At 47.0% G+C, this 27,419-nt stretch overlaps 1 protein-coding gene across 1 annotated transcript in view; it reads left to right on the top strand.

Annotated features, from left to right (window-relative positions):
- VWC2L (von Willebrand factor C domain containing 2 like) overlaps window positions 1-27,419 on the top strand; it is a 97,449-nt gene that overhangs the window by 14,372 nt on the left and 55,658 nt on the right. The window contains exon 2 of the mRNA XM_065412871.1: window positions 14,714-14,843. Coding sequence (XP_065268943.1) covers window positions 14,714-14,843 — 130 coding nt within the window. The remainder of the gene's footprint in view (window positions 1-14,713; window positions 14,844-27,419) is intronic.

Below are 27,419 nucleotides of genomic sequence, written 5' to 3' on the forward strand. Positions count from 1 at the left end.
CTTCATATCATTTGCATCTCCTGCTACTTAGTCCTTCATCCAAACCGCTTGCTGGCAAGTTAAATAAGAGAAATCTCAACCTGGAGCCTTGGTGGGATCTTTCTCACTACGTCATTCCGAGAACACTGACTTCCATTTAAAAGACCCCAGGCCTGTTTTCTTCTCCCACCCTCACCAGAGTTAATAGGAATTAATTCCACTGTAGCCTGGGAGCCAGATTCTCTGCTGATGTAAACTGGTGCATCTGCATTGACTTCAGTTAGCCCAATGAAGTTATGCTGGTTAAAATCTGGTGTTAAGTGCGAGCTGCCCCTGTGGAGACCGCGTGATGATGAGCTGGGACAAGGATTGCCTGAGGGAGGTCTCATGCACCCGACTCTCTCTGCTTCAAAATTCACATACCAGTCTGACAGAAAACCAACACTAAGGCAAAGGAAAAACTTTTGGGAGTAAAACTGATGGAAGGAAGAGGAAAAACAACCTTCCCAGGAACAGCAGCAGGAAAGGACACCTCATCCCACCCCACCGGTGAGCCAAACAACAGCATCTACCCCATCTCCACTGATGGAGCATCAGCAGAAGGGAGACCCCAACTCACCCTCCCTCACCCCCTCTACCGGTAACATAGCAGCAGCAAGACCGAGTGGTGGAGGATCCAACCTGCCTCCTCTTTCACCGGACTAGCAAGCACAGAAGTGGCATCAGGGCAGTTTAGCCACACAATGTGCACTGGACTGAGGGACCATGACATTGAGAAGGGGTAAGTAGGTCAGTCTTCCCAGCCCACTCTCTGCCATCAGCAGCAGGGGGCTAGTTTTCATCCCTTTCTCGCTCTCTCTTGCTCTCTCCAGCAACAGTCTTTCTGTTCACTTCGGTGGGCTTGGGATCAGGCCCTGAAAGGTGTGTGTGTATCGAGCTGTGAAGAAGGATTCACACCCCCTGCACCCTGGTGCACTGTCAGGCAGCACCAAGGAAAAGGCAAGCCAGCAGCTCCCAGCCTCCCCTCAGCCCTCCACCCTGGCTCCGCCAACAGCTCTTTACTTTGAAGGAGATAAAGGGGAGGAAACAGCCAAGCTAAGCCAGCACACACTGACCAAGATCAGCAATGAACTATTGCCACCAATGTATCCCACGATTCTTAATCACAGGGGAATCCTGAGTCGAATGTGAGTGAACAAGGGGACGGTATTCAGGAAAAATGCGTCCCATCAACAGCAAACTTATTTAAAGCCAATACACAAGGCAGTGAGGACCACAGAGAAAGAATGGACAAAAATCTGTCTGCCCTAGGCTGAGTTGCTCTAAATTCGTCCCACTGGTAGCAGTCCCCATGGGGCCATTATACCACATGGGGGATCACTGGAGTACACCAGCTGTCTGGGCTCACCTTTCCCACCCGTATAAGCCAAAAGGGAGCAGTGTGATGGTCTGGGGGTGGCTACATTCCAGCCAGGGATGCCCCCACAACACTGGAATCTTCAGCTGCCCAGATCCAGGAGCTTCCTGGTCCCTTTGTGCAGCCAGAATGGCACAAAGGAGTCTCAGGTCCAAATTCCCAGAATTCTTGGCCCTAGAATTTCAGAGGAGAGGTCTCAAACTAGTCACAGCTAAGACGGGACCAAACTTCTGGCAGGTGCCAAGAAAAAAACAAAACCGAGAGATGGACTTTTGTTTTGCCACTGTGAACCAGAAGACCCGGAGAGCCATTCACCCCACAGGAATGTGTGTGTGGTTGGCCTTCCTCAAGAGGCAGCAGGGCTAAGCCTAAAAGAAGAGCTAACGATCTGGTGGAGATGCTGTTTTCTGCACAGTCTCAAAGCACGGCACCCACACCACAGTGAGCCCACAGAATTTCCACTGCCATCTCCGCCCCCACTGAGAAGCATCCCCGGAATGTTATTTTCAAAGTGCTGAAAATACAGGGACAGGAGGCCTTGGACCATGCTTGACTCCAAATGCCTACTTCAACTCAGCTGAAGGGCTGCGTTCTGGACAGCTCCTCCCATGCAAGTGCACACAGGAGGGAGCGTGAAGGTGCAAGGATTATCTCCCTTTTGTGCCCCTGCATAGGGATCAGCCGTAAGTTCAGGTCCTCAGCTGGTGTAAATCAGCGGCTCTGATTGCAATAGATTTACACTCGCTGAGGATCTGACTCGCAGTATGTTCGAGGAAGTGCAGACCCTGAGGTCTCCTGGGGTTTTGACAGCAGACAGCTACCGTATAAGGGGTGGCTGAGGGTGGAATTGTGACCCTCCCCACCAACCAGCATATTTGTGTTATGCTACTGTCAAGTCCATGATATAGTCTCTTTAGCCTAGCAACATCGAGAGCCTGATCCTGCCACCTTTACCCACAGTCAGAAGTGTTTTACTGCACAATTAGCCCCTAATCAGGGTAACGCAATGAGAGCAGCAGAATCAGACCCAGCGAAAACACGAAAAACAAGAATCAAAATTCCAGACAGGCATTGGATTCACCCAGACTTCCAAAGAAGGCTCCCCTCTAAGGATGTTTCACCAGAAGGACCACATGCAACAGTAGAGGGTGGGGGTTGCAGAACGCAATGTGGATCGGGAAGCAGATACATGGGATAAATTACGCATTTTCTTGGTGTCCTAAACCCATGGTACATCACACAGTCCATCCATATCCTGATCCCTGTGTTAGTCCCAGCGGTAACCTTTAGAAAGGAGACTTATTCCACGTGCAGTGGGCATGTCCAAAACGAAAAAAGCTATCGGAATAGAAGCATAAAAATTACAAACCAAAGTAATACAACCCTCTAGTCCCTCCAGCCACAGGGCTCTGTAAGTACAGCTGTTGTCAGGAATCAAATGATATAGACACATGTGTCTATATAAAGTTTTGCTCTTAGAAGAGAAGTGCGGAGTCATGTTGATATGGGACGCTCCACTGCTTCCAAATAACGGACTCAGCATATGCAGGCCCTTTGGGAGAGGCCAAGGTTGGATCCTCTCATGAATTTGGTTCCTTTTTATCAGCTAATTGAAGGAAGACTACCCCGACCAAAAACCAATTCCAGGAGTCTTAGGCTATGGCTACACTACAGAGCTTACAGTGGCGCAGCTGCACTGATGCTAGTGCAGATGTTCTACGCTGGTGGGAGAGAGCTCTCCCGTCGACGTAACTACTCCAGCCCCTGCGAGCGGCAGCAGCTATGTCGGCGGGAGAAGCTCTCCCACCGACAGCGGTATCTACACCGGCACTTAGGTCGGTGTAACTTACATCACGCGGGGGAGGGGGTGGCTTATTCACACCCTGGAGCAACATAACATAAGCTGTAGCGTTAGAAATACGTCAGCTGGCCCGACACATGGAAAATACAGCAAACCTAGCAAAGCTAATCATTATAGGAGTCTCCCTTTACATCAAATAAAGGACCTGGTTAGCTCTTATGGTACAACCCCTGTGTGCTGCTCCCCCAGCCATTAAGCAAGCTTTACCTGCTAGCCTGGAGTTCTTGCAGCATATGGAGAATCCCCAGTGGTGGGGATGCAGTCCGCTGTTTATACAGAGCCTACCCCAGTATAGGAGGGGCATAGTTAGGGGAGGGGAAGGCCTGTCGCCCACAGGGGGGCAATCCTTGAGTGGCAGGGAGCTGCCGTAGGAGCTCTATGTCTCTCCTTAACGATAGCACTCAGTGCAAGGGTGTGTGGCCAAAATGCTTCTGTGTTATGGCTGTTCCCAGCTGCTAGAACAGACCCTTGTGACTGCAGGCAGCTGGACATAAATTAGAGCAGCCTTTAGGCTGCTCTAACTTTTGTTTAGAGCTCCTGCATCTGGAAGCAACAAAGGTGGAATCAGGTCATCTTTGCTTCCTAGTCAGTTGCTGCACTGAGTACAGCTCAGCTGGATTTGAGAGCCAGGACTATCATTTCTAGAGAGTATTTTACTTACTTTAAAGGAGTTGAATGTTTATTCCCTTGTTCTTTCGGTTGGATAAATAATTCCTCACTGGTTGCTGCATTTCAGTGGTTACCGTGATAACCCGTGTATATATCGCCTGGTTTTCAGAGATGCTAAGCACCCTGTTGACTTGGACTTATGGGTGCTCAGTGTTTTTGAAATCTGTCTACTATTTGCGTCTGTCTCTAAAGTGGATTGAGTGCTTCTGAATATTGTGACGCATGACACTACAGAGGGTCAGTCGATATTTATATATAATTAAATAACAAACTGGTTAAATTATTCATTGCAAATAAATGATCTAACCATTTTAGCACCATTTTCTCATTTGGGAACCAGTCCTCTTTTCTGTGGTTATATTTACTATGTGTAAATATTCACCAGCTAGTTGCTTTGAACACCCTTCAGCCTATGGGGGTGATTCCTGTTGTGTGAATGGCCATGTAAGTCACACAATATTGTAGCTGCTCTGATTGGATGTTTGAAACTTTTAAAACGAAAATAACCGATGACAAGTAATGAATAGTGACTAATGAATACTCACATCCAAATACACTTATTTGTATGAAGAACAGCCATTCCCCAATCATTAAGGTGACCAAAAAAAACCATTGGCTTTGAATAACCAATATAAAAGGGCACCAGCATGGCCAAACTGAAGTTAGTCAGAATTCAAATGGGTGTTTTCAATGAATGGGATCATTCTAATACCTTTATTCACACTGAATATCTTCTACCTATTGACGTCAATGGGGCTAATTATGTATTGTAATAAGTTGCTGCTCAGAATCTTGCAGTATTCAGCCACCTCTAATTATAAATAAATAACCTACTATTCCAGCCTTTCTGATTGATTCTGCTATCTTGCCTAGGGTGGATGTCAAGCTAATCTGTCTGTCCTCAATAGTTTAACACCTGCTAAGTTTCTTAGGAGCAGGCACTACTTCAGCTTTCTTGCAATCCGCTGCTATTCTGCCGGAGATCAGAGGCAATTTAAATAGCAATGAAAATTATTCCAATTTCAACTCCTGCAGTCGGCTCTGATGAATGCCATCCTGTGTCGAGGGTCTCTTTTTATAGTCATCTCTTCCCATTTGTAACCTACTATCTTAGCTGTAACATGGAAGCTGTTGTGGCTCAGATCTTATTCATCTTCCGCCCTATAAATTCACCACCTGAAACGGTAGCTACAAAAATGATCTCCATCAGAACTGCCATTGTCCTTAGCATCATTAACATTTACATCAGTGCTCCAGGTATCAGCGCACAATTTGACAGACTTCACTTTACCTTTTTCTGCACTGCCTGTTGCTACCTCTGCATAAAGCATGATTCCATCAGTAGATTCTGCACAGAGGAGGGTTGATGGCAATCATCTATACGAGAGCTGGTACCAATGACTCACAGACAATAAGAGAGCAGTGAAATGGAATTATTGGCAGCCATGAAAGCTTTGGTGATGTGCCAGATCTTGCCTCTGCTTAGTGGGAACCTCCAGGGTGGCAGGAGTGGTAGATACGCTGGAGGGTAGGGATAGGATACAGAGGGATCTAGACAAATTAGAGGATTGGGCCAAAAGAAACCTGATGAGGTTCAACAAGGACAAGTGCAGAGTTCTGCACTTAAGACGGAAGACTCCCATGCACTGCTACAGACTAGGGACTGAATGGCTAGGCAGCAGTTCTGCAGAAAAGGACCTAGGAGTTACAGTGGACGAGAAGTTGGATATGAGTCGACAGTGTGCCCTTGTTGCCAAGAAGGCTAACGGCATTTTGGACTGTATAAGTAGGGGCATTGCCAGCAGATCGAGGGACGTGATCATTCCCCTCTATTCAACATTGGTGAGGCCTCACCTGGAGTACTATGTCCAGTTTTGGGCCCCACACTACAAGAAGGATGTGGAAAAATTGGAAAGAGTCCAGCGGAGAGCAACAAAAATAATTAGGGGAGCTGGAGCACATGACTTATGAGGAGAGGCTGAGGGAACTGGGATTGTTTAGTCTGCAGAAGAGAAGAATGAGGGGGGATTTGATAGCTGCTTTCAGCTACCTGAAAAGGGGTACCAAAGAGGATAGATCTAGACTGTTCTCAGTGGTACCAGATGACAGAACAAGGAGCAATGGTCTCAAGTTGCAGTGGGGGAGGTTTAGGTTGGATATTAGGAAACACTATTTCACTAGGAGGGTGGTGAAGCACTGGAATGCGTTACCTAGGGAGGTGGTGGAATCTCCTACCTTAGAGGTTTTTAAGGTCAGGCTTGACAAAGCCCTGGCTGGGATGATTTAGTTGGGGATTGGTCCTGCTTTGAGCAGGGGGTTGGACTAGATGACCTCCTGAGGTCCCTTCCAACCCTGATATTTTATAATTCTATGATTCTATGATTCTGGTAGAGAGCAGGTCTTTTGAAACCAAGTCAAAATGAGTCCAAACCTAAGCCATTGAACCACATGCACCCAAACTTTGGTAACATTGGTCCAGAAGTTACAGCTTGCGTCCATTTTGAGATCTGACTCTCTCCCAAGCTGCCCATGGCATTTGAAACTGACAAGGCTCCGGTAGAAACTGATATAATCACACAAACTATATGTTAGAGGAATTTCATAGAGTTAGAGTCATAGATTTTCTGGGTAGAGGGGACCACCAGATCATCTAGTCTGACCTCCCGTATATCACAGACCATCCAGCACCCGCACATTAAACCCAACAACAGAAATGAGACCCAAGCATGACAGCCCACAGGAGACTAAATTATTGTGTGCCAAAGGCAGAGAACAGGAGGCACTGAGTGCCTGAGGCCACTCAGTGGCAGGGAATTGATTAAGTGAGATGTGCCCTGGCATAGGCACTGACTTCCTCTCTACCCGGGGGGTGCTCGACCCCCCCCCCTGCCCTGCCTTGTCCCACACCCCCCTCCGCTCCCACCCCCTCCCCCAAGCATGCCCCATCCCCGCTCCTCCCCCTCCCTACCAGTGCCTCCTGCATGCCCTGGAACAGCTGTTCTGCGGCGTGCAGGAGGCGCTGGGAAGGGTTGGGGAGGAGTTGATCAGCCGGGCCGCTGTGGGGAGGAAGGGGAGCTGACTGCCGGTGGGTGCCCACAGCGTCAGCGCCTATGAATCCTGGTAAGAGAACTGCACCCAACGCTGCAGAGGAAGGCAAAAATACCCAAGGTCACTGCCAATCTGACATGGGGGAAAACTCCTCCCCGATCCCACATATGGTGATCAGTTAGACCCTGAGTAAGTGAGCAAGAACCAGCCAGCCAAGCACATAGGTGCTGGAACTAGGGGTACTGTCGCACCGCCTGGATTGAAGTGGCCTCCATTATATCCAGGGTTTACACTTTAGTTCAATGGCTCTCAGCACCCCCACTATAAACATTGTTCCAGCACCTCTGGCCAAGCACATAACAGAAGGAACGCTCCATGCCACCTCAGAGCCCTGACCCACCCCATCCAGTGCCCCATCTCCAGCCAGGGCCATCTCTGATGTTTCAGAAGAAGAAGAAGACCAACCCCCCCCCCCCACACACACACACACACACAAACCCCTTACAAAATACAATACAAAATACATTTTCCATTTTTCAATTAAGTTTTTAAAGGAAAAAATATATAGCAACTCAATTTTCAGAGACATTATTAAGAATATGTTTATTTTTCCAATCTAGACTTAAAACATACATATATTTTTGCATTCTTTTTATGGATAAAGAAGGGTAGGGGAGGTAATTTGTCCTGACTAAAGTTGTTGTCCTAAAAATAGTGGAATTAACTCTGCAGTTGCGACAGGTGTGGATGTATCCTTGGGGGAATTGTGTCTTCAACATAGGCCTCACTGTGCTCATTTCTCTATTTGTTCCAAACCATGTGGAATTTTCATCAACCAATCAGATTCCTGCTTTTATCCAGCCCTTTCCATAAACTTGCATGCATGTATTTCACTGTGAGATGCATTGTGGGCCTGACCTTAGATCCATTGGTGTCAGTGGGAAGACTCACATTGCCTTCAACAGAGCTGGAAGAAACCGTAGATGGTTTCACTACATAGATTCATAGATTCATAGATTCTAGGACTGGAAGGGACCTCGAGAGGTCATCGAGTCCAGTCCCCTGCCCGCATGGCAGGACCAAATACATGACAACTATAACTTGAATTAGAGGATGAAACAACCTGGTATGCAACCTTCCTACCAGCCCCCTTGAAAATATTTGTGAACTAACTTTTGTAAAGTTTGCATTGCTCTCCAATCGTTTACTATTAAGTATTTGTGGTGGACAAGTGTTGTATCAACCAGGCAAGGTACTAACAACTTCAACCGGACTTTATTTTTACAGTGGAAACCTCTGGTCAGTGAGGGGAAGTTATTGTATATTGGGTTGTAAGACTTTCCCTCTATGAATGTTTTGATCTAATTTAATCAGGACCTGTGGGAGAAACAAGCAAGGAAGCAAAACAGTGAACCAGATTAGCAATCTGTAAACAAACCCTTAGGGGACCATTACAGGACAATGGGAGAAGCTCTTAGCTTTGAGGATCTTGTATCTTGTCTCCAATGAAGATGGAAGCCTTGTTTTGCCAGGGTGGCAGCCCAGAGATCAAAATTATGACAAACAGTTAAAAACCCTTTCTCAGGAAAGGAGTGGGGGGGAGGGGCGGAGGTGAATAGGGATTATCTGGGGACAGCTGACAAAGAGGAAGGCTCTGGAGAGGAGTCTGACTCCGAAAGAGCTGGTGTTTCTCCATGTCCAGGGAAATGTAAGCCTTAGGGAGAGGCAAGCCTGCATATAGACTGACTTATTCTTTTTGAGATCTGTAGTCTCTGAAATGCTTTTGTGCTAAATCAATTATATGTGGCTTTAAGAGGGCTGTTGGGTTACCAGTTACCATTGTCATTGCCCTGCGGGGAAATGAACTGCAGGTACTGACCCCAGCTCAAGCCTGCTGAGGTAACCACAGTTGATCCCAGGGGACTGCAGCCCTCGGCCTGGTCTGAGACTGGGAGAATCATATGATTCCACACTGACAGACGGGTCATGGGTAGAGGCCCGAGACTTGAGAGGGGCTGCTCTCAGAGAGACCAGGCAGGCCCAGAGGTGCAGCTAGCCTCCCAGTTAACTGTGACAGTCTTAACAGGGGCAAAAAATAGAGAAAATTCTCTCTGATGGACAGAACAAGTAAAGAAAAAATATCATTCATTTGTCACCTTGAAAGTTCTTCAGTGGTCTTAGATAACTGCCTGTCTACCACTCTAACCATGTTTGCTTAGAAGTACCTAAGATTGATTGACAAATAGACAGAGACAGAAAGCTACTCATCTAAGGCAACTGAAAAACTTTTAAGGGAGGCCACTATGTAATATTTATTGTACAGATACTTGCTCCATGCTTTAGCAAGAATTTTTAATACCCAGTGATAGACAATTGAAGAGCAAACCTACATGGTAAAGACAAGTATTCAACATAGTTTTGGGGAACAGGCAGAGAGCTTAAGCGGCTAGTCAGTGACCAAAGAAGTGATGGTGATATCTAGATTAGATTTAGTCTAGTGTTCAGGGACCAGGCCAGTCTAAGGCTAGAGTTTGGGTTCAGATTCAGCAATGCCGAGCTCTTGCAAATGCTTCTGGCATGGTTTAGACAGAAATGTCCAAAGTCTTTTGAGATCAATTATTCTCACAGTTTTGCCACCATCTTTGACTGCATCCAGACGAGATCTGGGGAACATGCCCAACCCACATCCAAATCTAGAGAGTTGAACTGGGATATTGGAATATGAATCCCAACAGTTTTCCACATTCCCCCGCAAACGAAATAAATATAATCATCATCATCATCATGTTGGGGAAGGATCATTATTTTTTCTTGTTGAATCATTATCTCTTCTTTCTCTTTGTTGTCTTCTTGGTATGGTTTATAACATCTGTCAGATTTATCCTTATGTCCTCCCTTGCCTATAAAATGTATTCTCTATCCCCATTTTTAATTTTCTTTTCTAAAAAGTGAACTTTACTGGCTGTAGATGTCCCCCACTTGCTGAGACAAGAGACTGACATCTTCTAGCCTGTGCTGGAGGGATCTAGGAAGAAGGTGACAGTTGAACTATGATTTTTCTGTGTATGGCCTTGTGGCAGGGCGACGACTCACCGGCGCGGCGCCTCCTGCTGGTCGTCCAGGGAATTAGCTCTTTCCAGCCCAGAGCGCCCTCTGCAGGCTGGTGTCTCACCTGCCCGTGTCCCTCCCGGACCCCAGTGCCCTTTGCCCAGGGATTCTGCCCATCGCAGCACCCCCTCATTCTGGGTCTCCCCTCCCAGGGGAGCCCCCAACCCTCTATCCCCACCTTACCTCAGTGGCTACTGCCAGTCTCCATTTAACCCCCGCTCACTGGGGCAGATGGCAGTCTGTAAACCACTCATCATCGGCCAGGGAGGTTGGACCAGTTGCCTCTGCCTATTCCTGGGCTGCCCCTCTGCAGCCCTAGTACCCTTTTGTGGGCCCTTAACTCGGCCTGCAGCCTGGGGCTTTGCTGGGCTGGAGCTCCCCAGCCCCCTCTGCCCTTCCCCAGCACTGCTTTACTCTAGATACCCTTCTCAGCTTCCCTCTTATAAGACATTGTTCTTGTTCAGAAGGATCGTGTCAAAAATCTTGCCCAAAATCTTGTACCATCCATAACCCTTTACTAGTCTGAATTCATTGATCTCCTCAGAGTTTTTTGTAAAGTATCAGCTCTAAAAGATTCTAGTTAGGCTATTTGCACTGTCTAAAAGCAAGTGTCATGACTGAATGCTCTTTTTGTATGTCAGGCGTTAGCAAACAGTCCCATCACTGGTTTTCAATAAGGACAGGAGAATATCAATTTACAAACTGTTTACCAAGGTGCCAAAGTGACACACCTTTAAATCCCAACCCTGGTGCTGCTGAAAACTGGCCAAGTTACGCACTGCACACTATAGAGAGCGCTCACCATGTATGATATTTGCATAGGAATAAAAAGCAAACAAAGCAGCAGCATCTGGAAGAGAACTTCAGTAGGGTCAATAGAAGAGCAGCTGATGCCTGGAGGAAAATAAGGACAGATGGGCTGGATAGAGAAGTCAGAAAAAGACCTGGAGGTGCCTCATGTGAATCCCAATTCCTGCACTAATTCCCAGCTTCAGTTTCAGTGCCTTTCCTCCCAACACTTGACTCATCTCTCTGTATAGAAGAGCAGTTCATTCATGAGATAAATAACAGACTACTCAGTCAGCTAGTTTCCTGTAGTCATCCCAGAAGAAGTGTGTCTCCAGGAGGAATTTAAGGGCTGGTCTACACTGGGGGTGGGGGGGAAATCGATCTAAAATACGCAACTTCAGCTACGAGAATAGCGTAGCTGAAGTCAACGTATCTTAGATCGACTTACCTCCCGTCCTTGCGGCCCGGGATCGATGGCTGCGGCTCCCCCCTCGACTCCGCTTCTGCCTCTCGTTCTGGTGGAGTTCCAGAGTCGACAGGGAGCGCGTTCGGGGATTGATTTATCGCGTCTAGACAAGACGCGATAAATCGATCCCCGATAGATCGATTGCTACCCGCCGATCCGGCGGGTAGTGAAGACGTACCCTTAGGCTCTGAGCCAAAGCCCATTGGTGTCATTAAAAAGAATCCTATTGATTTCACTATGCTTTGGATCAGATCCTACACAAGACGGGAGAGGCTTTGCAGATCAGCTCCGGAAGGGTGTTCCGTGTATAAGGGAAGATGTGGAAGAAAGCTCTGAGGCATTTGTAGAAGTGGGTCAGCAAGCTTGGCATCACTGGTGGAGGGAGGGGATGTGTGAGTGCTGCAATAAGAGCCTAATGAGTATAAAGGGGCAAGGTTAAGGATGGGTGTGAAGGCAAGAACAAGTAGGTTGAACTTGATATGGTAGGGAATAGGAAGCTGGTAGAGAGATTCAAAGAGGGGGTGACATACATCGAATATCCTCTTTTCTTCTGCAGAAGGTTCATTCTCTGAAAAGTTGAAGAGTTCTTTCCATCTTATAACTGTGTAAAGTTCTCCCATCCCAACAGCTGCTTCCAGTGTCAAATAACATCACATTTTATTACAGTGTCATTTTCAGGTAACACTAACAACACAGAAGCAAAAGATATACATGTCATGTCTCATTTACTCAGTGTAGAGTCATTTAGCGGCATCTTCTACATCTGCTGATGCGCTTCAATCTCAGGCATATGCAGTAGAATAGCTTGCAATGCTAGCAGCTCAGCATCACAGAAACCAATGTAACTTTGTGACAGGGAGAAATTCTCAAGGATGTGTTAATGAAGGTCTCAATATAGCATAAGATCTAGCTGGACTATTCCATATAACTATTGGTTAAATTGGGGAAAAACAAGACAGTAATTTTCTTATTGATCCCTGGGCAAGTAGTTCGGGTTTCTTCTGTGTTGTTTTTATTGTTATTAAATAGACTTGAATAAGAAAAGCCGGTAAAAGGAATTTAGCTTCCTGGTACTGCAGATAGAAATCAAAGCAGAATGGAATGAGGGAAGATAATTAGACAGAGGATTTCCACCTCCACAGACTGCTTCCCTAACTCAGGATGTGCTGATTTGATCTAATTTGCCAGAGCCACTAGTAATGAGAGTTGATGGGGATTACAGGCTGCAGACGTTCAGACAAAGCGAGGGATGCTTTAATTAGTCCATTTTAGGGTGGAAATGAATTCCCTGGGCCTAAATGATTTGATTCAAGACATATGGAGCCCCTTAGAGGTGAACAGAAAAGCTTTTTACCTGCCAAGACCAGAACTCAGGGTGTTCTGTATGTCTTGTACGAATGAGCGAGAGACATCACCACGATCTGAAACATTTCATCCGCATTCTGCTCTCATTTAATTTGGAGGAATTCCATTGAATTCAATGGCATTATTGCAGCTTTCTCCTTATGTGATGGAAGGAAGAGTTTGCGCCAGTACCCTCCACCCATTAGTTTAGCTGCTAGTGAGGGGATCAGCTGTTTCAGAAGAGGCCTGAATTCAGTGTCTGACAGGTAACCGGATAAAATGATTTCCTAGTGATTTGGTTTTCACATGCGCTGATCAGTCACTTTTATTTCTCTTCCCCACCGTTCGTCCCACTCCCTCTCTCCAGTCTATCTAAGGGCATAGCTGGATGGAGCACATAGTGCGTGGCATGCTGGGGTGTAACAACAGCACTCAAGTGTGCGGCACACGAACTGGTTGTGTGGCCCCTGCTCCCGCACACTGGAAGTTTCAAACTAGAGTAGATCAAAGTGCATTATGGATTTCTGAGTGTGCAGCAGAATGCTCCACACGTACACTTGGTGCGCAGCACCGCTAGATTGCTGGAGATTTCACACACCAGCCTGCCACACACTAATTCTCCAATTGTCCTCCTTTTCTGTATGTGTGTTTGTGTCTGTCTCACAGGCGTGCACACACTTGTTGTTTTAGAGACCCAAAACAGTGACTTTTCTATTTTTTTTTTAAATGTTTCAGCTCCCCATTAAAAGGGAAGACAAGTGAGATGAAGACAACTCTCTCTTCCATGTTCAAGGCACACCCTTTAGACTGACAGTCTTAAAATGTAACCAGTTCAGTTGGTTCCTACATAACTCACTGACTTCAGTGGGATTACTCAGAGCTTCTTCTTGGGCATATGCTTAAATACCTTCTTGAGGGTGGGGCTAGAAAATTAATTATTTATTATTATTTATTATTTATATTGTGGTGGTGCTTTGGGGGGCCCAATCAGGGCCCTCTTGTGCTAGGCACTGGGCAAACACAGAACAAAAATACAATCCCTGACCCACAAGAAAAGCAACAGAAATTCTTGTTGATTCTAAAAAACGTATCTGCTCTAACCTGAGGCTGCAACACTGTGAAGAGTCCAGCTTCTGAGCCAGCTGATCCGGCAGCAACACACGCAGGGCATTGGGCTGGCTTGCAGCCATGAGTTTGCACATGACATGAATGTGCATTTGAACATCATGCAGTCCCTCTGCCCCCTTCCCGAGAGCAGCCACGAGGCTGAGGTTTACTAGAACCCTGCTCTTATAACTCTTAACACCAGACATGCTCACAAGAAGACAACAGATGAGCAAAGGAACACGATCTGTGACATGCACTCATGTGCCTTCAAACCAAAGCCAGACTGGTGACAGAGAATTCTTTCCTGGATGTCTGGCTGGTGAGTCTTGCTCACATGCTCAGGGTTTAGCTGATCGCCATATTTAGTCAGGAAGGAATTTTCCTCCAGGGCAGATTGGCAGAAGCCGTGGGGGGGTTTCGCCTTCCTCTGCAGCGTAGGGCATGGGTCACTTGCTAGAAGATTCTCTGCACCTTGAAGTCTTTAAACCATGATTTGAGGACTTCAATGGCTCAGACACAGGTTTGATACAGGAGTGCGTGGGTGAGATTCTGTGGCCTGCGTTGTGCAGGAGGTCAGACTAGATGATCATAATGGTCCCTTCTGACCTTAAAGTCTATGATTCTATGACTTGTTTTAGTACTACTGGCCTGCTCTGGGTCCTTTTATAATACAGAGGTAAGTGTGACAATGGACAAAGTACAAGCATGGTCCTTAAAACAGATATATATCTGAGCATTCTCTTTAGCATTTTTACAAATATTTCAGACTTTACAATTTTGTCCTACAGGCTAATTTGTGTTGCACATGATGAATGAATGCACTGAAGTCGTATTAAACGCAGATGTTTTGTCTTATGGCAACATATAAATGTTACAAACGTTTGAGCTGCAAGAGGAAATGGGCTAATTTTAGATTTGTTCCTAGCCCTCTCCATGTGAATGGTGTCGCTGTGAGCCCAGCAATGAAGTTCACTGTGTTGTAGCAGACTGCGCAGTTCCTGAATGTGTCAACCCAGTCTATGAACCAGAACAGTGTTGTCCTGTCTGCAAAAATGGTAAGAATGCGCTGTATTAGCTTTAAAGAAGGGATAACAGCAAAATACTGTAAAGATTTTTTTATTACCTACACGCAGCCCAGAAACTACCGTGCCTGGCAAAGGTCGATGTTTGTTCCTTCTCATTGTGTGTGTGCTTTAGTTAGCAACTTCCATCAATGCAACTCAAGGACACTCTTACTCACATGAGTCATCTCATTGAAGTCAATGGGACTGTTCACCCGAGCAAGGGTTTGTAGGATGGGCCCTAAAACTAGTGAGGATCAGTCAAGGTGAGAATTCCAGCTCTCCAAGGGCTAATTCCTGCTTACCTTGCTCCCACACTTAGTCCCACTTGAAGTCAGTTGCACTATTTGCATGAGTAAGGGGAGCAGCATTTGGCTCTAGATTGAGATGACAGGGGTCAATGTTTGTCTAAGGTCAATAGGCTGCTCTTGCTCTCATTGAAGTCAGTAGCAGAACTCCCATTGGTTTTGGTGAAAGCAGGGTTGGGCCCTGGGTGATGTAAGTTATTATTTGCCACTGGTCAGCTTTTGTAGTGCAAGCATTTATTTTCCATTGACAGATGCCCAGTGCACCACTTGTGCCATAATATCACCACTGCAATAACAATAGCACACAAAGCGGGGAGCCTGTGTCAGGATACAAAACATCTTTAACCACTGCGGTAACATGACCGTCATTATGACTTCATTCAGTGAGTTCTGCCTATGGGCATTTTTAGGGTGGCATTACACCATAGAGTCAGAATCAGCCAATCAGATCCTCATTTTGTAAAGCCCACTTTGTAGCTGTATGCGTTCACTGGAGAATGGAAGGGAACGGAGCCTTAACCTTCGGCTAAGTGTAATTCAGGTCCTTTCTGTAGTATTATTTGTCTCCATTTGTTTCTGCTAGTACTTACCTAAGTAGCATTTCCAGTGGCACTCAGTCTATCCTGGCCATATCTCACCCCTTGAGACATTCTCTTTAGTCACACATTGAGAGAAATTCAGAGGTGAGTCTAAGCAGGTGTAACTTACACTGTCTTCCAGCTCACTTCACCTTGGAGTTACACCAGCTTATAGTCAGTAAGATCATAGACCCAGTAATACTATCAGACTCCCTGCTGCTCGTGTCCATATCTTCTTATCAATGTGTAACTTCCACTCCCTTTCGAGTTGTCTGAAATGTTTTCATTGTGGCTTTTGGTCAAAAATGAAAATGTTTGCACAAAAACGTCACTGTCAATAAAAAGTTCTCGTCTTTTGACACCTCCCCCTCCAAACCCCGCCTCCGAAACTAAAAAAAATATATATATATATATTTTTGGTAAAAGGTTTTGGTAGATTTTTTTCACCAAAACCTGAAAATGTTTACCAAAAATGGAATTTGGAAACGCAAAACTTTTTACCAACCCCCCCCCCTTTTTTTTAACCAAAATTGTTGTTGAAAAACAAAAAAAATTACCGGTAGTTTCCGTTTTTCGTAAAAAAAAAAAAAAAAAAAAAAGAATTTTTAGGGGAAATTTTGACAAAGATAACATTTGTTTATATTTCCCAGAAAAATAATTACTATGTTTTTAATCAGTTTGAGACAGCATCTCTGAATGTGACCCACTAAGTCTGTGAAGTCTGTGTTTTGTGCTCATAGCTCACGTACCAAGGAGTCTAAGAGAAGGCTGTAGCAGAAAACAAAGCTACGTGGAAAATGTAACTTTAACCTTCTGAGTTCTCAATGTGTGTGTGAGTGTAATTTAGGCTCCCTTAGGTCCAGTGAGAATCACTTACACACGCGATCACAATGTAGTTTGCCTCATCGTATACATCACCTCTATATTTGGCCTGTGGAGTCCCTGAAGCGTTTACTGTCCAAGGATGAATCCTTGTACTCCAATAAGCTCTGACTAGACCTGTACCTCATCTATTGGTTTCAGCACTCAGGTTCCTTTCTGTGGTTTACTCCAGATGGGTGTTCGCTTCCAGGTTTAAGCTTCCCAGAAATGAAAGTTCAAGTGATCTTCAAACAAACCCAGTGAAAGAGATCAGCATCAAAATGAGACCAGTCAGCTTCCCCACCCGATCCCTCCCCAGAGCGACTCTGTCCCCGCAGCAGGCCCAAGTTCGTCTCTGCACCTGGTCTACTGTGGAAGCCCAGTGACCTTCCACTTCCTGCTCATCGGTTGCCCTCAGAATGCAGGCTGCAGGCTGATCATCCCTCCCCAGCAGAGGGATCTTCAAGAAACAAGTTAGAGGAGTCAGCCTGCAGGCTGTACCCTGAAGAGCCATCTCTGCTACTGGTCTGCTGGGTGACCTTGGGCAAATCACTTCATCTCCCTATGCTTCAGCTTCCCCCTGTGTGGAATGGGGATAATGATCCTGACCTCCTTTGCAAAGCGCTTTGAGATCTACTGGTGAAAAGTGCTTTGTTAGAGCTAAGTCCAATTATTATACTCACCCCAAGCCATTTAAGATCAAGAGCCCAGGTCTATTAAGGACGGTGGGTTTCTGAGGCAAGGGAGGATGGTGGGGAAGAAATATGGGAGATTAAGGCTCACTGGTTATCTGTCTGTCCATGTCACCTCTTTGTTATTATAGGAAACATGATGAGCAGACTCAGTCATTCCTCTTTGGCATTGTTGTTTCTCTTGGCCATCTCGATAGATGACCTCTCATCTTGGGGAACTGTATCCTGGGAACCAGGGACTCTGAAAAGGTTTGGTGGTTGGGACGGATAATCAGCTGAACATGAGCTCCCCGTGCAATGTTGTGCCGAAAGGGCTAATGTAATCCTTGGGTGCATAAACAGGGGACTCTCAAGTGTGAGCAGAGAACTTATTTTACTTCTGTATTTGGCACTGGAGTGATGGCTGCTGGAATCCTGTGTCCAGTTCTGGTGCCCACCATTCAAGAAGGATGTTGATAAATTGGGGAGGGTTCGGAGAAAAGCCATGAGATTGATTAAAGGATTAGAAAACCTGCCTTACAGTGACTGACTCAAGGAGCTCAGTCTATTTAGCTTAACAGAAATGTTCAGGGGTGACCTGATTCCAGTCCATAAGTAAATCTAGCAGAGAAAGGTGTAACATGTAATTAACCATGGGAACAGTTTACCAAGGATCAAGGTGGATTCTCCATCGCTGACCATTTTAAAATCAAGACTGGATGTTTTTCTAAGAGATCTGCTCTAGGAATAATTTTGGGGAACTTCTATGGTCTGTGATCTAGAGGAGATCAGGTTAGATGATCACAATGATCCCTTCTGACCTTGGAATCTATGAAATCCTTGGTACCTTGATCGCAAAAGCGTGGAAAGATATCAAATATGTCACCTCACCCTCCGAATCCCTCTGACATATGCTAAAATGAGGTTTTGCATCACTTTCAGGAAGAAGCCAGCTAGCCATGTTCAGCCCAAGCTTTTATTTCTGAAAACTCCACTGCACACAGTCAATTAAAGATAAGTTTCACAAATGCGCTCATGGATAATTCTGTTTGACAGTCTCACTTAACAGAGTGATACAATTTTTTCCCCCCACTCTACGGCTTTTGTTTTCCATTTAAAAAAAATATTTCAGTGGAAAGATATGTTGTGATCAAAAGATTTCAGCTCAGTCTTACTGCTTGTCTGGTTATTGTCTTATAAAGGCAAATGAAGGAGATTTGTGGATATGATTATATCTGCAGAGCAGTGTGCAATGCAGATTCTCATTTGAAAAGTTATTCCTTATGAATTTAGCTGGAAAAGCCATTATTGTTGGTTAAGATAGAGCCCCATGTCCTTCCTTTTGTAAGCAGTGTAGCTTGCTTGTATGGGTAACTGTTGCTGTCATTAACTGGAGAATAATTTCCTTTTGATACATTGAGAATGATTTTCATGCCTGTCTTAATTATGTGTTGCCAAGGCCAGACGCGCTGTGCAGAAGTAAGGTTAATGCAGAAATGTGTTGACTCGACCATACCTGAGCTGAAGATTCATAAGCAGCCAATATCAATTCCTTTCCCCTGCATCCTGAACAAGCGGGTCTGGAGATTTACTCCTAATTGTCAAAAGAAATGGAACCGTTCTCCTGTGCTTTGAAAAATTCAGTGAAGTGACTGCAAAGCTTGTTGTATCAGGCAGCTTAATCAAGTTGCACATACAGTAGGTAGAGTTCACTGCAAGGCTAAAATTTGGGAGGAAACATTTCTTCGTTCACGTCCCATCGTCCAAATTGTCACAGTAAATTTTGAGGGTGATGGCTCCAGGTACTGTACAGGGTTTTTGACTTAAGATGAAAGGTTACTGGATTTCAAGTTCTCCAGGAGTGACAGAATACAAAATTATTGCCCCAAGTTGTTCTTTATGGTCATTTTGACTTTTCCAGATAAAAGTCTGTCAACTATTGTTAACTTTCGTCTCTACATGATCTTAAACTTGCCTGTTATTATTTAAATCAAGCTCATGACCGCCATGGTCTGTGATGTCCCTCCTGCCCCATGGGCTTTACTTTATTTCAACAAGAAAACTATCCACTCATTTCACACTGAAGCAAGAGCAGCAGCCTATGTAAGTAAATTCCCACTAAGATGTCCCCTGAGCTTTTTCGCCTAGGTCTTTTGAACATGCGAGTGCATTGTTATTTCTCATCTTGTATTTTGTCACGCGCTGTTGGACCCTTCCGTCTCCAACGTCCAGCATGAGACTCTATCCACCTTTTTCACCACTTCTTGTTGCTAATTAAGGGTCAGAATTGCAGCTAGTGTCATTCAGCTGAAATCGGTGGAGCCACACCCTTGGATACCACTGAGCATCCAACCGATTGTCTCCCAATCAGCCAGGTCATACTGTCAGATTGGTCTGTCCCCTTGTTTGCTTCTTATCACCTAACACAACATCCATTTTTACTCTCACCAAAGGCCTTTCTTGAAGTTGGCGAGTGGTGCTTGGATTTGTGAGTGAGGGACCCAGTCTCAGAGCCAGAGCTCAGGATCAGTGGTTGGACATACTTTAAAGCTCTTTCCTAAGGATAATTGGGAGGTTGCTCTTTATGATGCCTTGAATCCTCTTGAATACACTCTAGTACAGCCTGTTTTTTTTTTAAGTTTATGATCTTCCAGTTCTTTTAATCTGATTTAAGCTGCTGTCCAAGTTAAATGGGTTCTTCTCGCTTTTGTCTCTGGCCCTTAACAGTTATCGTCTTTGGATCATGGGAAAAAAATGCACAAGGTGAGAGAAACTTCCCCATGCACAGGATTGTTTGCCTAGGACCAAGTTCTGCATTAGGACTTGAGGATTTGGCTCTTACGTTTTAATGTTAAACAAGGAGAACAGCTCGGCTATAGACCATAGTCCTCTGGGAAGACAAGATAGGTTGTTTTTTTCCTATGCTGTTTTGAGTTAAAAGCAACAGAGAGTCCTGTGGCACCTTTAAGACTAACAGATGTATTGGAGCATAAGCTTTCGTGGGTGAATGCCCACTTCGTCGGATGCATGTCTGTTTTGAGTTAGTTACAGTCTGATCTTTACCCACTGCTCTAAATTGGCTCTGTTTGATACAGTTCCATGTCAGGTTTGCATCCCACTTCCCATTCACTGCTCTGCTGAAGAAAAATCCAGATGCATTTTAAAATTAAAAGAAACTAGACTGGTTTGGGAAGTGCAGTTGTGAGTGAAAACAAGGAAAGGGCAAAATAAGATGATGCGGTAAATTCCCAGAGGTCTCTATTCTCATGAATTATAGGCACTATTTTAAAATTCTTTCCCAAAATAATGTTGACATTAGCAAGAATTCATCATTGGGGCTTTTGTGGCATGCCTATGTCACAGAAATTAATTTAAAAATCCAATAAATGCAGCCCTAGATTAGTTAACATTTTTCTCCACTAAAGTGTGAAATTCTTTTCAGAGCAAAAGCTTTCTCATCCACTTACATGCACATTAATGCAGTTGCTAAAATATTAGACTGTGCCCTGGCACTTTCATTTTCAGGAGGGATGAGCAAGATAAGCCTTATACGTTTCTGATTTGGGCTCTGGCTTTCACTTGAATTTAATTTTTGTTGCCACTAACCCTCAAGAAGGTAATTAGTTACACACAATAAAACAGATGAAACCTAACACATAGACAATGAAATACTTTCTGGCAACTGTACTTATTCACTAGCTGCATAGACTACTGGCGAGGTTCATGATGAAATACTGGATAGGAGAAAGATGTTCCATAGATAATCTGTCACCGCGTCTGTAATTAAAGTTTTAAATTATCACGGTTGTTACAGATTTTAAAATACAAAGTCTGATCCTTTCCTCTGTATTCGGGGAAGAGTCCCATTGATTCAGCTGGAGTTTTACCTGGGTAAAGAGGCCAGGATCGGGCACAGTTATTATGTACATTTATTTTAATAGGCTATAAATATTAATAATTCCCTACAAATATCCTCATCTTTGAGGGCCTGGGCACAAATTAATGTAAATAACAATTTATTTCCTTGCATAGAAATCCACATTTCACCTAAGCTTTCTTAATTTACTTAGAATATAAACTCACTACTGATTATTTTGGAGTTTGAGTTAATTTATCATAGAATCATAGAAGATTAGGGTTGGAAGAGCCCTCAGGAGGTCATCTAGTCCAACCCCCTGCTCAAAGCAGGACCAACACCAGCTAAATCATCCCAGCCAGGGCTTTGTGAAGGCGGGCCTTAAAAACCTCTACGGATGGAGATTTCACCACCTCCCTAGGTAACTCATTCCAGTGCTTCAACACCCTCCTAGTGAAATAGTTTTTCCTAATATCCAACCTAAACCTCCCCCACTGCAACTTGAGACCATTGCTCCTCGTTCTGTCGTCTGCCACCACTGAGAACAGCCGAGCTCCATCCTCTTTGGAACCCCCTTTAGGTAGTTGAAGGCTGCTATCAAATTCCCCCTCACTCTTCTCTTCTGCAGACTAAATAAGCCCAGTTCCCTCAGCCTCTGCTCATAAGTCATGTGCCCCAGCTCCTAATCATTTTCGTTGCCCTCCACTGGACTCTCTCTTCTGTAGTGGGGGGCCCAAAACTGGATGCAATACTCCAGATGTGGCCTCACCAGTGCCAAATAGAGGGGAATAATCACTTCCTTCCATCTGCTGGCAATGCTCCTACTAACACAGCCCAATATGCCGTTAGCCTTCTTGGCAACAAGGGCAAACTGCTGACTCATATCCAGCTTCTCGTCCACTGTAATCCCAGGTCTTTTTCTGCAGAAGTGCTGCTTAGCCAGTCGGTCCCCAGCCTGTAGCAGTGCATGGGATTCTTCGTCCTAAGTGCAGGACTCTGCACATGTCCTTGTTGAACCTCATCAGATTTCTTTTGGCCAATCCTCCAACTTGTTTAGGTCACTCTGTATCCTATCCCTACCCTCCAGCATATCTACCTCTCCCCCCAGCTTAGTGTCATCTGCGAACTTGCTGAGGGTGCAATCCATGGCATCATCCACATCATTAATGAAGATGTTGAACTAAACCGGCCGCAGGACCAGGGTTCTCTCTAATCTTTTACGTCCATGTGCGGAATGAATTTTGTTATGTGCACCAATATGGAGGTAATGTGTGACACATCACCTTCATATTGGTGCACATAACAAAATTCATGTGGTGGGGTGGGGCCAAGGGGTTCGGAGTGTGGGAGGGGGCTCAGGACTGGTGCAGAGGGTTGGGATGTGGGGGGATGAGGGCTCTGGGTGGGGGTGCGGGCTCTAGGGTGGGGCTGAGGATGAGGGGTTCAGGGTGCAGGAGGCGGCTCAGGGTTGGGGCAAAGGTTTGGGGTGCTGGGGGGTGAGCTCTGGGGTGGGGCCTGGGATGAGGGGATTGGGTGTGGGAGGGGGCTCAGGGTTGGGGCAGAGGGTTGGGGTGTGTGTGGGGCCGGGGATAAGGGGTTTGGGGTTGAGGAGGGGACTCAGGGCTGGGGCAGAGGGTTGGGGTGTGGGGGGGCTGTGGGCTCTGGGGTGGGGCTGGGGATAAGGGGTTTGGGGTTGAGGAGGGGACTCAGGGCTGGGGCAGAGGGTTGGGGTGCAGGGGGGGGTGCGGGCTAAGGGGTGGGTCCGGGGATGAGGGGTTTGAGGTGCAGGCTGCCCTGGGATTGCGGTGGGGAAAGAGGACTCCCCCCAGCCCTCTCTCGCTGCAGCAGCTCGGGGCCGGGGGAGAGGTGCCTCTCCCTGGCTGCAGCAGCTCCAGCGGGGTTGGGCCGGGCTGAGGAAGGGGCTCTTCTCCCCCGGCCGCGGCAAGTCTGGGGCAAGTCCGTGCTGGGGCCAGCAGGGAGGGGCATCGCTCCCCGCCGCAGGCCTGAGCCCCTGTGTGGCGCTTAATAGGCAGGTGCGCGGCTGCGCAGCTTAGAGGGAACTTAGCCCAGGACTGACCCCTGGGGCACTCTGCTTGATACCGGCTGCCAACTAGACATCAAGCAAATAACGTTCTGTGAGCCAATCAGTTTCTTTGTGACATAGTGTATTTTGTACAGAACATCCCCACGGACCTGATCCAAAGCCCATTTAAATTAATAGGAATCTTTCCTTTGACAGCAATAAGCTTTGGTCCCGGCCCTAAGTGAATTCTACATTCAGCTACATTAAAAGAACAGGGGAGGGATTTTTGCTCTTCCGGGACAGTCTTTTTCTAGTAAACATTTTGCAGTAGTTTATTTACATTAAACTTCTTTTCTGAAGGGAAGTTTTTCAAAGGCCTCAAGTACAGAGAAGAGCCCAACTCCTGGTGATGCCTAGCTGCCCTTTGCACCTTTGAAAAGCTCCCCCTTCGGTTTTTATAAGTGTTCACACTTCTAAATGTGAGTAGATAACGTCACAGGGTGCAGCCAGGGCCAGACTGCCATACCAATACCTCTCCCAACCAGGAGTGGGTGGGACATTGTTTGGAAGGGCCACCAAGCAAAAGACAGAAGTGGGGACCCCATTTACACTACTTCGAAGTGCTCACCTTCCATGAACATTGGGAACTCCCTGACAGATCCTCCTAGACTCAGGTTCGGTGTAACCACTAGGCGAACTAGGCGGCCGCCTAGGGCGCCAAGATTTGGGGGTTCCAAAAAGTGATGCCCCAATTTTTTTTTTTTACACTGTTGCTCCTGGCAGGGGGACGGACCGCTCGCAGCCGCGTTAGCACCTACCTCTGCGGGCGTCCTCTGCAACCGCGGGCCCCGCCACCTCCCTCCGCCGCGCCCCACATCACTGCCCGCCCACGCCCCCAGTGCCAGCCCGGAGCCGCCTCCTCCCTGAGCCCCCGGGCTGCTGCATCGCTCCCTAGGCCGCTCCCTCTGGCTGTGACTGTCCCGGACCCCCTGCCGCAGCAGCGGCTGCTGCCCAAGGGCTGCCGGCTACAGATCGGAGCGGGTGACATCAGCCCGCCTGCAGCTGGCCCTATTGACAGCAATGCAGTGGCAGGAGGGGGGGCGGGGATGGGGGAAAGGAAGAGGAGACCGTGGCCACCGGTCCACCTGCGGGGGTGGATCATGGCCCTGCCAGAGGATACAGGGTTAAAGAGCTGCAAAAGTATAACCGTCCTCAGCACGTGCCACCTTCCAAGGCTTCATCCCCATCCATCCCTGCAGTCCTGTGGGGCAGGTAAATAGAGCCCCATTTGAGGGGAAACTGAGGCAGAGAACAGAGATGTGACTTGCCCAAGATCACCCGGGGAGTCATTGTCGGAGTCCTGCTTTGAACACAGGAGATCGAGGCTCCTAGTTCTGCCCTGGCTCAGACCATTAGACCAGAGGCCTTCAAGCCCTGAGCTCTGCACCTGCCACACAAGGTATTAATCTGGGATTCAGGGGCAGCTCACTGCAAGTTTTCAGTGAAGAAACACGGCTGTCTCGAGCCCTTATGGCTACAAGGAAAATCTTCCAAAGGTGATGGGCGTCTAGCCGACACAGTTCTGTCTGCCTGAGTCTGCAGCCAGCCTGGGACAACAGCTCTAGGAAATGTGGCAGTAACTGTTAAGTCTAATTACGACACCTTCAGAGCCAGATTTTCATGTAACATGGGTGACCAGTTGCGTGGTGCACAACCACTGCAAGTGTGCGAGCAACTCAGGTTAAGTGCAGCTGAACCCTGGGCAGGCTGCAGCACCCAAGAGATTTTTGTTCTCCCACTGAATGACAGCAGATGCACCAGTAACTTTACTAGGTAGAAGTTTAGTGACCACGTTAGGGCCATATCCTCCCCACTCCCAGCATTGGGCCAACTGCCACTCATCATTCTCCTGGTTGCTTGTATTGTTATTGATGGGAGATCGGCTGTGGATTGAGGAGTGTATATGGACCTGCCTTTGCAGGCTCAGTCCTGGCCCAGCATTCAAAATAAATTGACCTGAGTTTCAGAAGTACTGAGAACCCTGGAGTTCCCACAGACATCGGGGGAACCGCAGGTGCTCAGCTCTCTTGAGTAAGGGGATCTGTCAGGGAGTTCCCAATGTTTGGATCGTTGACTCGTACCATTGTTTAATGAGAAATGTCACTGCTCCTGACATTGATAGCAGTTGAAAACCAAGAAAGAATTGAGAAAATTTATATAGGCGCCTATTACCGCCCACCTCCATCCCGATTTTTCACATTTGCTCTTTGGTCACCCTAATTGTATACAGCCGATTGTGTGTGTCCCCACATAAAATGCTCTAAGTGCTCTAGTCGGCGGACCGCGTCCACAGTACCGAGGCTAGCGTCGACTTCCGGAGCATTGCACTATGGGTAGCTATCCCACAGTTCCCGCAGTCTCTGCCACCCATTGGAATTCTGGGTTGAGATCCCAATGCCTGAATGATGCAAAACAGTGTAGCGGGGGGTTCTGGGTACATGTCGTCAGGCCCCTCCCCCTCCGTCAGAGCAACGGCAGACAATAGATTCGCGCCTTTTTACCTGGGTTACCTGTGCAGACAACATACCATGGGAAGCATGGAGCCCGCTCAGCTCAGCTCACCGTCACCATATGTCATCTGGGTGCCGGCAGATGTGGTACTGCATTGCTACACAGCAGCAGCAGCTAACTGCCTTTTGGCGGTAGACGGTGCAGCATGACTGGTAGCTGTGGGGCTGGCAGCCGTAGGGCTGCATTGCACCAGCCCCTTGCCTTTTGCCTTTTGGCAGTAGATGGTATATTACGACTGGTATCCATCGTCGTCATATTGCGGTTCGATCAGAGGCACCTGGGCAGACATGCTCAGTCCTATTGAACTGTCTTGACGATGATGGCTATCAGTCGTAGTATGCTATTTTCTGCCAAGCGCCCAGTATTTTCTGCTAAGCACCCAGAAAAGGCCGAGGGCGATCTGGGTGCTGGCAGACATGGGGCTGGCAGACGTGGGGCTGCATTGCTACACAGCAGCAGCCCCTTACCTTTTGGTAGAAGATGGTATATTACGACTGGTATCCGTCGTCATCGTACTGCAGTGGCTATCAGTCATGCTGCACCGTCGGCTGCCAGCTTAAGATGTAAAAAATAGATTTGTTCTGTATTCATTAGCTTCCCCCTCCCTCCGTGAAATCAACGGCCTGCTAAACCCAGGGTTTTGAGTTCAATCTTTGGGGGGGGCCATTCTGTGTGACAGTTGTTTGTGTTTCTCCCTGATGCACAGCCACCTTTGTTGATTTTAATTCCCTGTACCTGTACGCCATGTCGTCACTCGCCCCTCCCTCCCTCCCTCCTTCCCCTGGTCCGTCAGATACTAGTTTCCCGCCTTTTTTCAGACCAGGCGCCATAGCTAGCACTGGGATCATGGAGCCCGCTCAGATCACCGCGGCAGTTATGAGCACTATGAACACCACGCGCATTGTCCTGGAGTATATGCAGAGCCAGGACATGCCAAAGCAAAACCAGGACCAGCCGAGGAGGCGATTGCAGCGCGGCGACGAGAGTGATGAGGAAATTGACATGGACATAGACCTCTCACAAGGCACAGGCCCCAGCAATGTGGAAATCATGGTGTTACTGGGGCAGGTTCATGCCGTGGAACGCCGATTCTGGGCCCGGGAAACAAGCACAGACTGGTGGGACCGCATCGTGTTGCAGGTGTGGGACGATTCCCAGTGGCTGTGAAACTTTCGCATGTGTAAGGGCACTTTCATGGAACTTTGTGACTTGCTTTCCCCTGCCCTGAAGCGCCAGAATACCAGGATGAGAGCAGCCCTCACAGTTGAGAAGCGAGTGGCGATAGCCCTGTGGAAGCTTGCAACGCCAGACAGCTACCGGTCAGTCGGGAATCAATTTGGAATGGGCAAATCTACTGTGGGGGCTGCTGTGATCCAAGTTGCCAGGGCAATGAAAGACCTGGTGATATCAAGGGTAGTGACTCTGGGAAACGTGCAGGCCATAGTGGATGGCTTTGCTGCAATGGGATTCCCAAACTGTGGTGGGGCCATAGACAGAACCCATATCCCTATCTTGGCACCGGAGCACCAAGCCACCGAGTACATAAACCGCAAGGGGTACTTTTCAATGCTGCTGCAAGCCCTGGTGGATCACAAGAGACGTTTCACCAACATCAACGTGGGATGGCCGGGAAAGGTACATGATGCTCGCGTCTTCAGGCACTCTGCTCTGTTTCGAAAGCTGGAGGAAGGTACTTTCTTCC

This window comes from Emys orbicularis, chromosome 11 (genome assembly GCF_028017835.1).
Source record: "Emys orbicularis isolate rEmyOrb1 chromosome 11, rEmyOrb1.hap1, whole genome shotgun sequence".
Lineage (NCBI taxonomy): Eukaryota > Metazoa > Chordata > Testudines > Emydidae > Emys > Emys orbicularis.